The following is a 15,677-nucleotide window of genomic DNA, read 5'->3' as shown; positions in this document are numbered from 1 at the left end:
AACTGCTCAACGGATTTCCACGAAACGTGGTGGAAGAATGTGAAATTGGACAAGACAGAAGCACGAATTCTGACATACAATTTCTTTAACTTTGTGAGATAGGCCAGTTTTTACATTTCCACCAATTTCTTAGGGCCTTAGTGGATGTATACAAACGTGGTTCACTGGAAACAGTGCATTTTAGTATATTAAAACCCTCTGGATATACATGAATATAAAATGATGAAACAGATCAATTTACCTAAAGCCTTCAGAAGCTCTTCCCGTACTGCTGAGGTGAATTTCCTCACCAGACAAAGTGTTGTCACGACTGCAAACAACAGGTTGTAAGAAACGACGATGTAAAAGTTTCCCAGCCAGTTAAATCTCCCAAAGTCTCCCAAGAGGTCAAACCTGGTGATACCTACAAAGAGAGAGATCCAAAAAATATTTGGGTTAGAAAAGACATGGTCCAACTATCAACAAGTCAGAAGTTAAATCCAAATTTTTGTGGTGCATTAACATATTTAATTTCTATGTGAAAGAGGATAAAAGTAATTTATTATGCCATTATTCTTTATGATTGTCAAAGACCAGCCCTATGTGCTTCATGTCTAAAAAAAGAAAGCCACTCCTGAGTGGACTTTGATTCTTTTAGAGTCAAAGTCACCTGTGCACACATGCACCTGAGTCAGCAACTGAGCCAATGACACATCACATTCAAACAATGAACACATACCATCTCGCAAGTTTCTGTGAAGTGAGTGTTGCACAATATCTTGCAGATTTTCACCCAGGGAATAAAAACATGTCTCTTAAAAGCAAATGTTCCCTGATATTGACAGAATATTTAATGTGCATATATAATTTTTTTGCCTCAATATATAAACAAGCTGAAGACGAAAGGGAAATGCTCCTCTTCATCACTTGACTACGTCTTATTAGGAGCTACTGTGTTGTAAGGTCTGCTCCCGGTGGACGGTGAAAGAATGGGTGACTAAGTATAGCAGCAAAGTGGGTATGAGCTGCAGGTGGACTTCATCTCTCTCTGCCAGGACAGTGGGACAGAGATGAAGTAGCACTTTCTCCGGCAGCCTCCTCTTAGCTCCAAACCGATACAACAATTTCAGAGCATCAGTCCAGGCTGATCACACGATGCCTGGAAAACCAGCAGCGCCATATTGGTTTCCTGTGTGAAAAATGTTTTACTCTCTAGTATCAGTAATGATATCTTGTCTCCAAAAATCCATATCAGTCAGACTCTATTTACGTCTTTTTGAGATGTTAATTGCGCATCCAACACTGACCGACCTCATCAATGCATCAACATGTTAAACCCAGCAAAGATTTTCTAGTCAGTCATCTAAATGTGAAAATGATATTTGGGCGTGTCCGACTGAAGAAGCCCTCGTCTGTGGACATTCTTCTTCGACTGTTACATCTTCACAACCTCCGTCGTCAATTAGATTGGGCAATCGATTCCGTGTCTTGAGCGATGTATTTACAGCCCCAGTAAGCAGTTTGCAAGCATCAAGGACCTTTAACAGAATTGCCTGCGAAGAGGCGGCCAGCGAGATGATGGAGACCCCAGTCAATACAGCTGGCCACCGCGGTCCAGATAAATTAATTTCTAATGCCAAAAGGTTTTGATCTGATCTAATTGGGGATAAAAACATTCTTGGCATTTGAAATGTCAGGGACACAGTGGCAGAGATTGAGACATTAGCATGCAGCCGGCAAATGCATCCAACATGCACATGTCTAATTAATCAGGATTATATGGCACAGAGAGATTCTTTTGTTTTGTTCCTGTAAGTGAATCAAGATTAATATTGTTTTCACGACAGAAGAAAATGATCATGCCTTGATTGCATTTCTCTGTCATAAGGGTTTAAAAATTACATCTTAAGAATCATTGCCAGTTTTTACATATACATATCGATGATTTATCGGCATCAGAATTATATTTTTTAAGACCCAAAAAAAACCACATCGGTCGGACTCTATTTTTAACATCATTAGTTTGTTCCAGAAGTTATGAAGTTCAGCGACTGCACAACATGAAACAACGTTGTCACTACATTGTTAAAACACACAAAATTCAGCTGACTGTTGTGTTGTGGTGTACAGTTCATCCTTCTCCTGTACATTTCCCACACTGACGCACACAAAAACCACCTCACATCAACACAAAACCTTTTCATGTCTCTTAACATCTCACTTCGTCACACTCAGCTCTCCGTGTCTTCTGTTTTTTCCACTGTGAGGCCTTTTTTTTCTTCAACTCTGTCTCATGCATTTATTCCTTTTCATCTATTCAGTGTCACAAAGCAGAACCTGTTGATATTTTGTAAAGCTTCCAATGAGTCACTGTATGCTCGCTCCGTCCCATTCTCCCTCTCTGTTGGTCTCACACACACGGAGTAGTGCTATTTGAACAGCTGTGCTCTGCACTCTGCATGTTTATTAGTGCCATTGTGACGGCACTATTCCTGTCATTTTTACCCCTTCTCCCTGCGCTTGTTTCTAACGTCACTATGGGAAACTATAGGAGAATTCAACTTGCTAACCTCAATGGTCTGGTGATGGCGGTGGTGCTGAATACGCCGGTGTGGGGGAGGAGCATTTACTCTCTGGCTGTTTGTGGCGAGGTCATTTAAGCTGCTTTCAGACATGTTTTTTCATTACTCTGTATTTTCTCCGGATGTGCATGTGTGGACGCAAATGTCCGGGTGAGAGGATCTGCAGTTTCTACAGGATTTATCCGCCCGACACCCTGGTATAAAGTCAGCAGAAATCCAGGAGAATGACATTTCTAACATGCGACAGATGCAAAAATACAAAAATAATAAAATAAAAATTTAAGAAAACAAATATCTTGGTGAAAAAGCAGTGTCGGGGGTTAGGCTGGCTGTTGTTTATGCTAAGCTAATCATGCTGACTGTAGATTGATATTTAGTGGACAGATGCTAACGTTATCAATCTTCTCTATAATCTCTGCAAGGAAGTGAAAATCCATATTTCTTAAAATATCGATCTATTGCCAGTTAATCTCTATTAGCTTGCTCGCACTCTCGACATACAGGCAGACAAACACACTCACCTAGAGTCCTGGACATCACTGGCAGGGCTGAGCTCAGGACCAAGATTGACACACAGCAACCAATGATCTACAAAAATCAGAGCATATAATCGGACTTCAGAACTTAACCTACAGTTTCTCTAAAGGAAGGAAAACTGTGAGAATTGGGAGGAAAAAGCACCAATTGCACCGACAGTCTCAGCCGTGAAATGCCCACACATGCACACACACACCACTTGATGTTAAATTAGTTCCACATATTGTACAATTACCTCTGAAGTTGCTCATTACCAGGTTCTCTCCATTGTCCTCTCAAGTCCTTTCACTGGAGCGTCATGGCTAGTTAACAAGCCTCACCACTCCCAAACTCATTACCAAGTGAATAGTTGCCACTGTGGGCCTAACAGAACACCCACCCCACCACCCACCCCAATCCCATACACACCAAAACTCCACTCTCCCTCTGATGTACAAGAAAGGAGCTTGCACTTTGCCAGTGTTTGCGCAACCCACAAACAAATATTGGACAGATCAACTAAAGCCATTGAGGGGCCCTGAAGAAAACATTAGTGAACAGTAGGAGTCCGGAGTGGAGAGGAAGGCGGGAGAGATGAAACACAGGGGGGTCCCAAACACATCAGCAGCTCAGGAGCCATCTCAGCACCCCTTTCCCTTCCTCTACCCCACCCCCTTTCCCTCCATCCCATCCTTACCGTTGTCATGGTTGTGTCATCCTTCCTGGGAGTGAGTCCCTCAAAGACCCGCAGGCTATAGAATCCAACCACAGACGACACCATCAAGTAGCTGTTCAGCAAATCAATCAAGGACCAGAAACACTTTTCTGCTGGGAGCAAAGCAGCTTCATTGAGTTGTTGTTGTTTTTTTTTCAAGTATCCCAAGTCTGCACCTTTTCACCTGTGATAAAAGGTGATGAAAAAGCCCAACATGTCTTCCGGAAGGTGTCTGGCTGAAGTATGTCCTGGATAAACAAAGCTGGCTGGACAATGTTGCTCTTGGCCATGGAGCATGCTACTTCGGCCACGGACAAAGAGAAGGGTGGAGGGGGTCACTAAAAGGATACAAGATGAGGAGGATTTCCAGCACCGCCTGAGCCACACCGAACGTGGATAGAGAGGTGTTCGCGATGCCTCGGTCCTGGAAGACGGAGATGCAGACAAAAAACTGGGTTACTCAGTGTCATCACACACCAATCTCATATCAACACATCCCAAATACAAAAAAGAGGAACACGTAAAACGACAGCACTGCAGGCACAGCGCGCGCACACACACGCGCACACACACACACACGCAATTATAGAAATCCTGCAATGTGCATGAAGAATTTCCCCACTTGAGAAAGACAGAATCAAATTGGCAAAGTAATGAATGGAACAAGATGAAAGAGGCTCTTTTCAAATCACTGTCGATCATACAATATGTGAACAGGTGTTCAAACAAAAACGGCACATTGCTTACGGTAAGAAGAGTGTACAGGCTGAAAGCGCGCCAAAAACATAAAAACAACAAAACAAATACTTCAGCAAACATACTGGGCCGCCCCCACACCTCCCACCTGCCGCTGCCACTCACGCACTAACGCACACACACACACAACCCCTAAACCCCTTTTTAAAAGTGGAGCAAGAGAACACATACCAAGCATCTGTGTTGTCAATTAAGTATTCGCTTTTGTTGGTCCTCTAAAGGATCAGTGTTGTATGGGGCACCTACAATACTGTAAATCATGTCCACAAATGAGAAGTGACCACACTGTTTACTGTCTGCTTGCACTTATTTACAGCTCAGGGTTTCATGCTGATCACGTTCAATTATTTTGCAAACAACTGTACGGTAATTGTCCAATCGCTATAGTCGACAATAACATTATATAGCCTAGAATACTGCTGTTTAAAATACAGCATATAACTGTCAGGTTGACATATGTTTACTGTTCTTGAAATACAAATATATAACTACACGGTGTACATTCAGATACTGTCGTATGGTCCGTAGTTTTAGTTTATTATTATACTGGATTACATTTGATTTCTTCCTACACCTTTAGTTTCCTCGTCTTGATTTGTTTTGTAAAAGAGCCTGAAGAAAAAAGGAAAGCCTGGCAGGTTGTTTCATGCCTTTTTATGCAACTGTCATCCCTGGGAGCTTACTGCAGAGCCATGGCGCAGTGCTCTTTCTCTCTTACACAGGGAATTAGCAGACAGCATCTGATGTCATTTATTAATGGAGGGCGGGCGAGCATGTATGCATGTATGTGCGCACTCAGGACAGCGAGCTTTCACAGTACGCCTCCTTTCAACTCTTTGCTTCTTTTCATTCCAGTAGCAGGAAGGGTGATGGAGTGTGTGTTTGTCAAAAAGAGACGAGGGAGGGGGGGGTATTCGTCTGTGCTGCCTGCCACGGCTCAGTCAGCAGACGCACTGCATTTGTTTCTTGTAAGATTAACACTGTGCAATACCTGCACATCTGCAAGGTTGTCAGCACCTCGCTCGCTCTCACACACAGAACTATGTCTTAGGTTGTGAACATTTGACCTCAGGTGTGTCTTGTAAGTAATGCTACCTTTTAACTTGCTTTATTTTAACATACAACATATATATTTTTCTCTAAGAGATATCCTAGCTCTCACATATATAATAAGCAGAATAGCATCATAAAGACACAATAAATATAATATATAGGAGATGCTTTTAACTTCAGGTTCCTCCTTCTGGATGTGCTTGTATGAATCCAGCCAATTTACAGAAATTGCATCGGTTCCAAACTGAAATCTTGCTGTGATATTCTCCAAGGTGATTTACTCTTGTAATGCGTACTTTCAACTGGGCTATAGCCCTCACCAAGAGATATTAACATACAAAGTTTTGTTAAAAATCAATAACAGACATCCTACATCCCCTTAAATGTAAAATTATTGATTATTTGTCCAAAAAGAAACCCAGATAGTCTTAACCTTATCAATAGGGATGTAATTTAAAGATATATATAATAATATTCTTTTAGGAATGTGTTGCTCTATTTCTTACTTCACTCACGGGAGAGAATCCTACGGGACTTCCTCACAAAACCCACAAGACTCATCATATAGCGGCTAAACACTGTGATAAATATACTTTATATATTTAATTCTACTTTATCTTATAAAAATGTCAGTGTCCTTTTTTTCTAATTTCTAGCTGTAAAGCTACAGACATTTATTGGCCGTCCCACTGGTACATTCACTCTCACTGTCAGACCATCTCGTCTAATTGTTCTTTGATTTTACAGTTTCCCATAATTAGAGACATTATCAGTGAGTGAGAACAAAAAGTCATCAGACACGAGTTGAGAAGTCGTAGTTAAGGTGCTTATGTGGAGGTATTTTTATGTGCATTTGAGTGTGTGGAGAGAAGGGCATCTTCAGTGAGGGGAAAATTACCGTCCAGTTGCAGCTAATTGTCCATTTTACAAAATAAAGTGTCAAGTGTGGTGGCTGCCAAAGACGAGGGCCTGCAGTTACTATTTTATTGGTTCCTCTTAGTGCTTGTTCATCAAGCTGTAAAACGCCGTGTCCTTTGACAGAGGCAGCTTCAGTTTCCCTACACCTCCTCCTCCACCTTGTTCCTACAGCATCTTGGCATTCTCCTCCTCTACATCCACCTGCTTCTTCTCCCTACTCTTCATCTCTCATTGCCCCTCATCATCCTCCTCCATCCTCTGCTCTGTAAAGCTGAGCGGGGCACTGCTCAGTATGCTAAGAACTACAGAGGGATGCGTATTTGGAGAGGAAGACAAACATTGACAGGGCACTTCCATTGTGCTGCCCCCCCCCACAACAATCAGCACATCAGGGCCTCATTTGACTTTCCCACAGTCTGAGTCTCATCCAGACCTCAAACCAGCCGCTCTCTCTACTTCTTTATATTTCCCTCGCCTGTGCTTATCTCCTTCCAGACAGCGTGCAGGGAACTTAAAGGGCATTTCGGAGCTAGAGGGATGGACTTTGACAGCTGGAAGGCAGGGTTAACAGGTGGATAGATGGATACCATATCAGTATCGATTGTTATGGAAGACGAGTCCCCCTTACTCCTCCCTCCCTTCTCCCTGTAGTGCTGTAAGATCAGAGGTGTGGCTTCCATTCGGCTTAACAAACGCATAAACCATTTAGTGGGGCCACACTGTCAGGGAGGACAGCTTCAAGCTGCATGACAAGTGTAATTTGGGGGATTTTCTGCGACGCGTCATGCCAAAGAAAACATCTCTGCTCAATAAAATAATTGGAATGTTGAGGGCAGCTCTGTCAGTTGCCCGCAAGACGTGAAATGAAATGAGGGAGAAATAGGATACATTATGTTGCCCCCTCTCAGACAAGAATGCAACCACAAACGCACACACACGCATGCAAGCACACGCACATGCACCTCTGTCACTGCAGATGAGAAGAGATAGGGAAAGCTTAAAACACATTGCATGTTAGGCAGAGATGTGAATCTCTGGGAGTCGGTGCACACTCAGTTAGTGTGCCTCACAGTGAGAGCCCTTCACCTGCCCCTGTCTGCCTTTGCAGAGCGGAGGAAAAGCAGCTTGTTCACCCACTGTGGACTTGAGACACGTCGCTAGCTCACTGAATCTGCACGCTGCTGTGAAATGACTTTCAATGAGCTTCCAAAACAAAACCAGAGACACAAGGTTGAGGCCTGATTAACATCTGGTCGGCCCTTTTCTTCCAGCGTGCACCTGAGCATATCCGGAATTTGACTTATGTCTCCACCAGGAACATGGCCTGCTGATAGGAGCGTGTGCGTGTGTGTGTGTGGTGATAAAAATAAAGTTCATTTAGACAGCGGGCTTACTGTGGATCCCTTGGGCATGGCAGTCTCATCCACTAGAAGGTAGAGGATGTTCAGCGCCACCATAATAACTGAGATTGTCTGCAGACAGAGAGGAAGATAAAGATTTGTTTACACATGGTATAATTATAAAAAAGATTGATCAAATCCTAAAAGTATCCAGCATCATGACATAATTGAATTGCAGGGCCTTGCTGATCCTTAAGTATGGCCATGCATAATAACCGTCTTGTGATTTTTAACCATTCCAACATTAAGCTTCTCAAAACTTGAACAATGTGGGGGTTGTGTGATGCACGTGCCATGCGTCTCACATGGCCTTTCTAACTTATCTAACAATATCAGACGGCGTAAACAGTATTCCCACACTATAATCTATTGAAAATCACAGTTGTTGCAGGTGGCTATTCAGCATTGTCTTAAACAGCTATTAAACAAAAGTGGTTCCCCCACCCAGACACTGTGGGAAAACTGTCAGAGGACGGAGTTTGAGGTGCAGTGTTATAACCAATGGCCACCAGCCAGGCTGTATACGCCATGAGTAAACAGTTCAGGCTTAATGATAGGTCAGTCTCAGCACTCACCGTTCCTGCGAGCAGGATCAGCATCACTATGGGATACAACAAGTTCTTCTCCCAACCTGATGCTTTCTTTCTTCTCTCTGAAAAGAAATGAGAGTGAGACCAAGTGCAAGGTTGTTTCTCTTCAGTAATATACGTAGAACCAATTCTTTGATAGCGAGATACCGTGATGAGCTAGAATCCTCCATTACAAACCACTTTCCACCACTGGTTAATTAATATGCTCATCAAAGATGACGACTGAAACCTCAAACCCCTCCGGCTTTGTTTACAGGGTTTGTACAGCTTGGTTTGGTAAAACATATCGTGTGTGTGCATATCAACCCTAATCTCAACTCTCATCGAAACCCCCTTTCCCCCTCCAGGTAATATATACATTTCATAACCTTCAAAAAAGATGCTCTTCCTCTTTAATTAGCCACAATCATCATTGCCTTAATTAGTGGAAACAATAATAAATCCTGGATAAAAAGAAATGCAGCAAAATTAATTTTTTGATTTATATTTTGGTCAGAGTGTGTGTGTGTGTGTGTGAGCCACTAATGTGTCTCATTCCTCCAAGACAGATGAAACATTTCAAGGTTTATATCTTCCATCTTCCTCTTATTTCCACAGCTCATCAGTCATGTGTGTAGAAACAGATGACAGTCTGTACACCACATGCACTGTGTCTTCTGTTATGGACTTCCACAGTCCACTTACAATATGCATCTTACATCTGACTGCCCTCTAGTTCTTACCATATTGACTTTCTTTCTCTATTTCCAACCTTGTTAGTCCTCCTTATTCTCAAAGTGCACCCACCCTGCCTGCCCGAGAAGTTTGCCAAGTGCACTTTATATGCACCATCCTTCTAAATTAATGACAACACTAAAAGGCTTGCTACAATATAAAGTTTGCATCTTGTCCAATATCCTAAGTGCCTTTGTGCTCCCCACCACCCTTCTCCCCAAAAGGCTCAAGCCTCATTTATAATATCCTAAAATGGATGGAAAATTATCAGGCAGTTCTGGTCCAAGTCCAAATTAAGAAATTAAGGCAGATGGAGAGAAAGCGGCCGCCTGTCAGCAATAAGTAAAAAGCTAACCTCTAAAGAGGGGCGAAAAACTCTGAGACTTGGACCCCTCCGTATTCCCATGACAATTCAAGATTTAAAGACAAAAAATATAATCAGCCGTATCACATAACACAAATACTTACCCAATTTATTCCTTTGATTTCTGACGTTGTCCAATTCTTTGTTGAGCTGGTGAGTAATGCTTCCTCTGGTGTACGTGTAAGTGTGCGAGGACGATCCTGCAGAGACAGAAATATTTCAATTAATTACATTTGTTGCATAATCAGATGATGCCTTGAGTTTTTTCTTCATTATTTCATTCAATTCAGGTTTAAATACAGTATTTCCACACATTTCTCATACATTAAATCAGAAAAAAACAGAAGATGACTAATTAACTTCTCACTGTGCTCAACTTACCTCAGCATTTGGTATTTGACTTATCTTTATTAAGCAATCCCATCAAAACAAGTAATCCTGCTCAGAACACAACAATGTGATCTCCAACAAGTAAAAATAATCTCTTGTGTCAGGAGCTGTCTAGCACATGCCACAACTGGTCGAGTGGGCTAGAGAAGACAGCAAGGGATTCTCCAGGAAAACCACAAGGCCGGCTCATTTAAGGCTAATTTATCTATTTTACTCTGTTTTCCTTCCAGCTTGACGCACTAGCGCAGAGGCCCCTCATAGCCAAAGTGGAAGAGTATCCATTTGCATCCCCTGGGGTGACTGGCAGATCAAGACCAATTAGTTCAGTGTTACACTGTTACTAGCGTGCAATATAAATACCATCTTTCATCTTTGTTACAAGAGTGAAGGACCAATCACTTTGATCAAACCTTTTTCTTCCCTCTGTCATTACAACACGCCCTGTCTGGATGGGTTGAAGTAGGCAAAAGAGGTAAGATAGACGGGGAGAGAGAGTTAACAGTCTTGTCTGTGCCCTCGCTGATACCTGTCCTGGGATCTAAGCAGGGGAAAGTTTGAACCCTCCGAGCAAATGCAGTCACAACACAACAGGAAATGTCACGGACAGTTCAACAGCTCTTTTTCTATAGAGACGAACTGAACACTCAGCCTCGGGGAAGCCAAATCTGCTCAGCCGCAAGCGAACTAATCTATCACCTATGTGCATAACATATCCAAACACGGCCTTACTCGTCACCCAGCACAGATAAATCATTGATCAAATGAAATCTAGATCCTTAACAAAGATTAAAAGTAGTAGATCTAACTTAAGACAAAGAACAATATCATTACTTGTTCCAAGCAGAAGGGTAAAATGGTGAGAGATTTAACTGCAGTATCTTCCATGACATCATTGCAACCTGAAGTTAAATAAATTCTTCTCCCTCAGCTGGCAGCATTGAGTAAAAGACTGAATTACAGCGAGGCAGAGATGCTGAGTGAGGCTTCTGGCAGCCAGGAAGGCCTGGAGTAATTCAACGTATCCTCTCCAACCTTCACCACAGCCGAAAAATTACGTCACCTACAAATATGCTAAACACCATGCTGAGACAACAGAGGCACCGGCAAGGTCATTGTGCCGCATAGCATCTGGACAGGCGCTCTGTTGCTCTGATATCAGCAGATCAGGGTCTTGAAAGGGCAGCGTGGACAGGAATGTGTGCCACACTGCCCGTGCTGCAGTGTATTTGTCGACTTGAGTTATTAGATTGTACTTTCAGAACACATTCTAAGCCAGAGTGCCTGTTGAAATCATACCTACAGTTATTTAACTAGGTACAGCTTGCAGGAATTAGGTATGAGCCCCTTTTATCCCCACAGCCTGAATTATTTGAAACACGTACATAGCAAAGTTCTTTCAGTCGGGATAACTCATCTCAAAGATGCTTTACTACGTTAAGATCAAGTCCCTTTTACCATCTTTAGAAGAGGCTTTGTGTATTATTATTAATCTTCTTTAAGAATTGAGTAAAGACAAAGCAACAGTGAGGTCATAAATAAATGCATCAGATTAGAAACTAGTGCCCTTAAGTCTAATGAGAACTAACTAAAGCTATTTAATTTTTTTAATAAATGATTGAGTTATCGAAACTGTCGCCAGCTCATTTTATGTCAATCATTACCGATTCAATGGCACTCAGTGGAGCGCATACCTCTGCCAAGGCCCAACAGTCCCCTTAAATCCAATCAATCTGCACCAAATTGCACCCACTTATAGATATCAGTTAAATATAATAGATTGTATTCATCCAGATCCATGAATTATTCCCTAGGGAAATCAGTGGCAATGTAAAAAAAACTAGTTTGTAAGCAAAATGTAAAAAAAAAAGCAGCTTATCTAGATGTTCGAGGAGCATGTTTCTGAACATTTCTGAACATTTCACTGTTTTCTTGTGCTCTGCACAAAGAAAACAGACACAGGTCCAGTCAACCAGTTAAAACCACAAGCTTCTGATCAACACAATTTAAAACTGTGTCATTACAAATGGGCAACTGCACGTAGAGGGCGTACAACAAAGGCTCAGACGTGTAAATAAACAACTGCATCAACTGATGTGGCCCAACCGTCCGCATCTACAAACACAAACTGTGTGAGAGGATAATCTGTTCGGGGGGCTGGATGCAGAGAGAGAACACAGGTGAAGCAAGAAGACGCCATTGCTCACCTCTGGAGTGTGTCCTGTGAACTGTCCCTGAACTGCCTCCTAGTCAGTGTTCTCGGCAGATCAAAAGGAACACCACTCTAGCCTTCAGTTTCACCTATGTGTGAGCATGGACGTTGAGTGTGTGTGTGTGTGTGTGTGTGCATACAGTGTGCGCATAAAAACATTCATGTCGACATCCTCCTTTGCCTTTAATTCCCACCTCTTTAAACGGGACAAAAATGAATTGCAGCTTGGCCTCGGTGCACACATGGACATGTTGACCACTTTTCTTTCTCTTTTTTTGCTGCCTCACAGTGACTTGTAAAGATCAAACAGACTTGGGGATGATAAGGAACAGATTACAATTATTCTATCATTTAGTTCAAAGCATTGCAGTGTGGAATGAGCCCTAAGGAACCATACGCTTAGGTGGCAGTCTATAGCGGTGGCCGGCGTAGCATTTGAAAACAAGCGTTATCAGCGAGGGATCTCCCTTACCTCCCTGGTTTGAAAGGACGCTCATCCTCTTCATTTACTCGCATCTGTACACTTGGTTGCGTGCTTGAGTTAATATTAAAGTAAGTTTTGGAACGTGGCCCAAATACTTCCTGCTTTTTCAGTAATTCAACGTCAAACAAGGCATCTGGGAACGCGGAGGGGCGTGCATGAAGAGGAAATGCAGGCTGAGAAAATAAAATCGTCACCATCCTTAAACTCTTTAAACATTCCCTTTGTTCCCGGTCCAGAGAACAAACAGCACAAGGCTCCTGGTTTCTTTTCAAAAAGTCACAAAAAAAAAAAAGTTGCTGCTCTTTAATGTCCACAGGACTGAGCCAAAACTTCTTGTAAAAGATTTCATTTCCATCCTATTACCCAGGCTACCATTCTGGGCCTGACATTAAATGAGGCAATCATTTCCCCGACAGTGACAGTAGCACGGTAATGTCTTAAATGGATGCTTAAAAACTTCCTTCACATAAAATATGGTCCCTGTCATGATGGCTGCTTTGCCCTTAATCAGAAAGTTATGAGAGTAAAACAGTGGTAGACAAAGGCTGGTGTCAAGTGTGTGTGTGTGTGGGGGTCTTTGTGAATGTCATTTTGTGTGTGTGTGTGTGTGTGCATGCCTGGCTGAATTTTCAATGCTAATTGATTCCAGTGTGGCATGCTCCATCACACCCAATAGGACAGTCAAACCCCCCCCCACCCCTTCCCCTATAATGTGCCAACACGTCTCCCACAGACATACCGTTTAATCTCCTCTGAAGGGCTTCCTCCTGCAAATGGATGCAGTAAATCTGCTCATCCAGGTCCTCCAGGATCTGAAGGGGAGGGAGCAGAGGAGGAAGAGAGGTAATAATTAGGCCCAAAGTGGGACTGGAGAGATGGCAGATGAGAGGATGAGTTGGTGATGTATTTGTAGTCCTCTGTCGCGGGTGTAAATGACCGTCAGGAGGAGCAAAGGAGGTTCAAGTCGGAGTCGATGTGTTCAAGTTCAACTGGTCTTTTATAGTCTCTTCTTTAAAAAATGTAAAGCTATTCATTGAACTTTTTTTCTGTTGAGCAAACCATTTACACTGTATATTTAAATATTTCATCAGAATGATTACTTACTGTTGGCTTTACTAGTAACTGGCCCATGACTGTGAACATCCTGGACAATCCCACTGGAGTGCACACTAGACACAGGCAGAAAACTGTGTGTTTATTCACAATAAACTGAACTCACAGTTAAACACCAGAACAGCTCTGATAGTCTCTTTGCTTCAGTGTGTTCGTGATTAAGTTAAATGACTTACTGAGTAAAAGCAATCCTCCCATTAGAGATATGCAGGAGTAGAGGTATGGAAGGTAGAATTCCCAAAGATCTGAAGGAAAAAAAAATACATTGATTAAGTAAAATATACACGATGAAAAGGACAGGTCAACATTTTGATAACTATGTTAGAAATTGTTCCAGCATGCAACTCCAAGTAAAAAACATTATTTACCTTGTTTCTCACCCCTGCCAAGGGGGTTATGTTTTCATTTCTATTTGTCTGTTTTTCTATTAGCAGGATAATGCAAAAACTACTGAACCAATTTTATTGAAACCTGGTGGAGGGGTGGGTTATGGGCCATTAACTTTTGGAGCAGATTTGGTTATGGGGAATTATTTTTCACTTTCTTCAACATTACAAGATAGGGCTTTGTTTGACATTTTTGTTTATTTCTCTAGGAATAATGCAGAGACCTTGATTTTTATTGATTTAAGGGGACTATTAGGCCTTGGAGGTGGTATTCACTCTGAGCACTGAGTGATATTCTAGTTAGATTTTTCTAATGGATTTAACAAGCAAGATATTATTAGTAAATTTGCTAGAGGTGGGCATGTTTGTGAAGAAAGCTTGGCTCAATCCATTCTTCAGGCAGTCATGAGAGGGACATACATCTTCTCATCTAATCAAATAATCCAAATTGTAGAACAATCCCTTAAAAAAATACAACAAAGACATTGAGAGGCACACATGAATGAGAGACCATTAAAAACATACCATAGAGTGACTCCATACTGGCTGCATCATTGTCAATGAGTGCGGATGCCACCCACACTATACCCAGGATGAGTAGAGCCAGCAGGAAGAGCATCACAAAGGTCTCAAGAATACGTCCCCTGATTCCCTGACAATAAAAAAAAAAAACTATATTTAGATATGGATGGTACAGTTGAAATCAGTATCACAACAGACACACAGAGTTTCATTGAAAACAAAACACATTAATCACACACATTTTCATTGCTCTGAGCTGGAAGGTGGTTTTATATGGTTTGATATCCAATTTATAAACACCAAACATTTTACAAGACATCTCCCTCCTCACTCCATCGCTCCTCGCTCATACTAAACCACATCATTTCCATTCACGGCACACAAACATGACATAAACGCTCCCATGGATTTCTCTGTAAAACAGCTCTTTAATACACACATATTGAGGTCTATAAAGTGGGTCTAATAGGGCCTGTGGTCGCAGAGGTGAAATTAAAAAAAGAGGAGGGGGTGCTATAAGGAGCATAAAGCCTGGCTGGGTCAGCTACTGTCTGCGATCAAGAGCAGGCCTCCCATCTGGAGCTGATTAGGAGCTCCTTTAGCACCACGGTCGCGTCCCAGGCCGGGCAGACAAGAGGGTTTTGGGGTAATTTGGGTTTTCCGGGTCACAAACTGCTGAGTGGTTAATAAAGTCCGTCCTCTACCTGTTCACACAGTTTCCATTTCCCGCCCTGCTGGAGAGCCGAGCTGTCTAGCTCAGTAAGATAGATAGGTGTTCTCATACACGTCAGGTTGGCAACCAGGCACAGCTAACAAGGGCGCACTGCTTTTGGAGTGCGGTTTAAATTAGGTACATGTGAGCAATTTGTTACCAGCTAACATAATGTCTTTGCGGTTGCTGTTCAGTATTTGCCAACAGGTACATGAAGGGGGGTCTGTTTGAAAGTTGCCCCTGTTAATCACGACGCCACTTAACAGAATGGAAA

General features: G+C 42.3%; 1 protein-coding gene across 2 annotated transcripts in view; it reads right to left on the bottom strand.

Moving 5' to 3' along the window:
- lmbr1 (limb development membrane protein 1) overlaps positions 1 to 15,677 on the bottom strand; it is a 31,270-nt gene that overhangs the window by 3,611 nt on the left and 11,982 nt on the right. For both annotated transcript variants that reach the window (XM_035141933.2, XM_035141934.2), the window contains 11 exons: positions 14,695 to 14,821; positions 13,960 to 14,028; positions 13,775 to 13,839; positions 13,410 to 13,482; positions 9,692 to 9,787; positions 8,495 to 8,571; positions 7,914 to 7,991; positions 4,143 to 4,216; positions 3,775 to 3,865; positions 3,083 to 3,149; positions 242 to 403 (listed from right to left, as the gene is read on the bottom strand). In XM_035141933.2, the coding sequence (XP_034997824.1) occupies positions 242 to 403; positions 3,083 to 3,149; positions 3,775 to 3,865; positions 4,143 to 4,216; positions 7,914 to 7,991; positions 8,495 to 8,571; positions 9,692 to 9,787; positions 13,410 to 13,482; positions 13,775 to 13,839; positions 13,960 to 14,028; positions 14,695 to 14,821 (979 nt within the window). The remainder of the gene's footprint in view (positions 1 to 241; positions 404 to 3,082; positions 3,150 to 3,774; positions 3,866 to 4,142; positions 4,217 to 7,913; positions 7,992 to 8,494; positions 8,572 to 9,691; positions 9,788 to 13,409; positions 13,483 to 13,774; positions 13,840 to 13,959; positions 14,029 to 14,694; positions 14,822 to 15,677) is intronic.

This window comes from Hippoglossus stenolepis, chromosome 19 (assembly GCF_022539355.2).
Source record: "Hippoglossus stenolepis isolate QCI-W04-F060 chromosome 19, HSTE1.2, whole genome shotgun sequence".
In the NCBI taxonomy this organism is placed as follows: domain Eukaryota; kingdom Metazoa; phylum Chordata; class Actinopteri; order Pleuronectiformes; family Pleuronectidae; genus Hippoglossus; species Hippoglossus stenolepis.
Note: the sequence above shows the minus strand (reverse complement) of the source record. Positions and strands in the feature narration are given on the sequence as shown.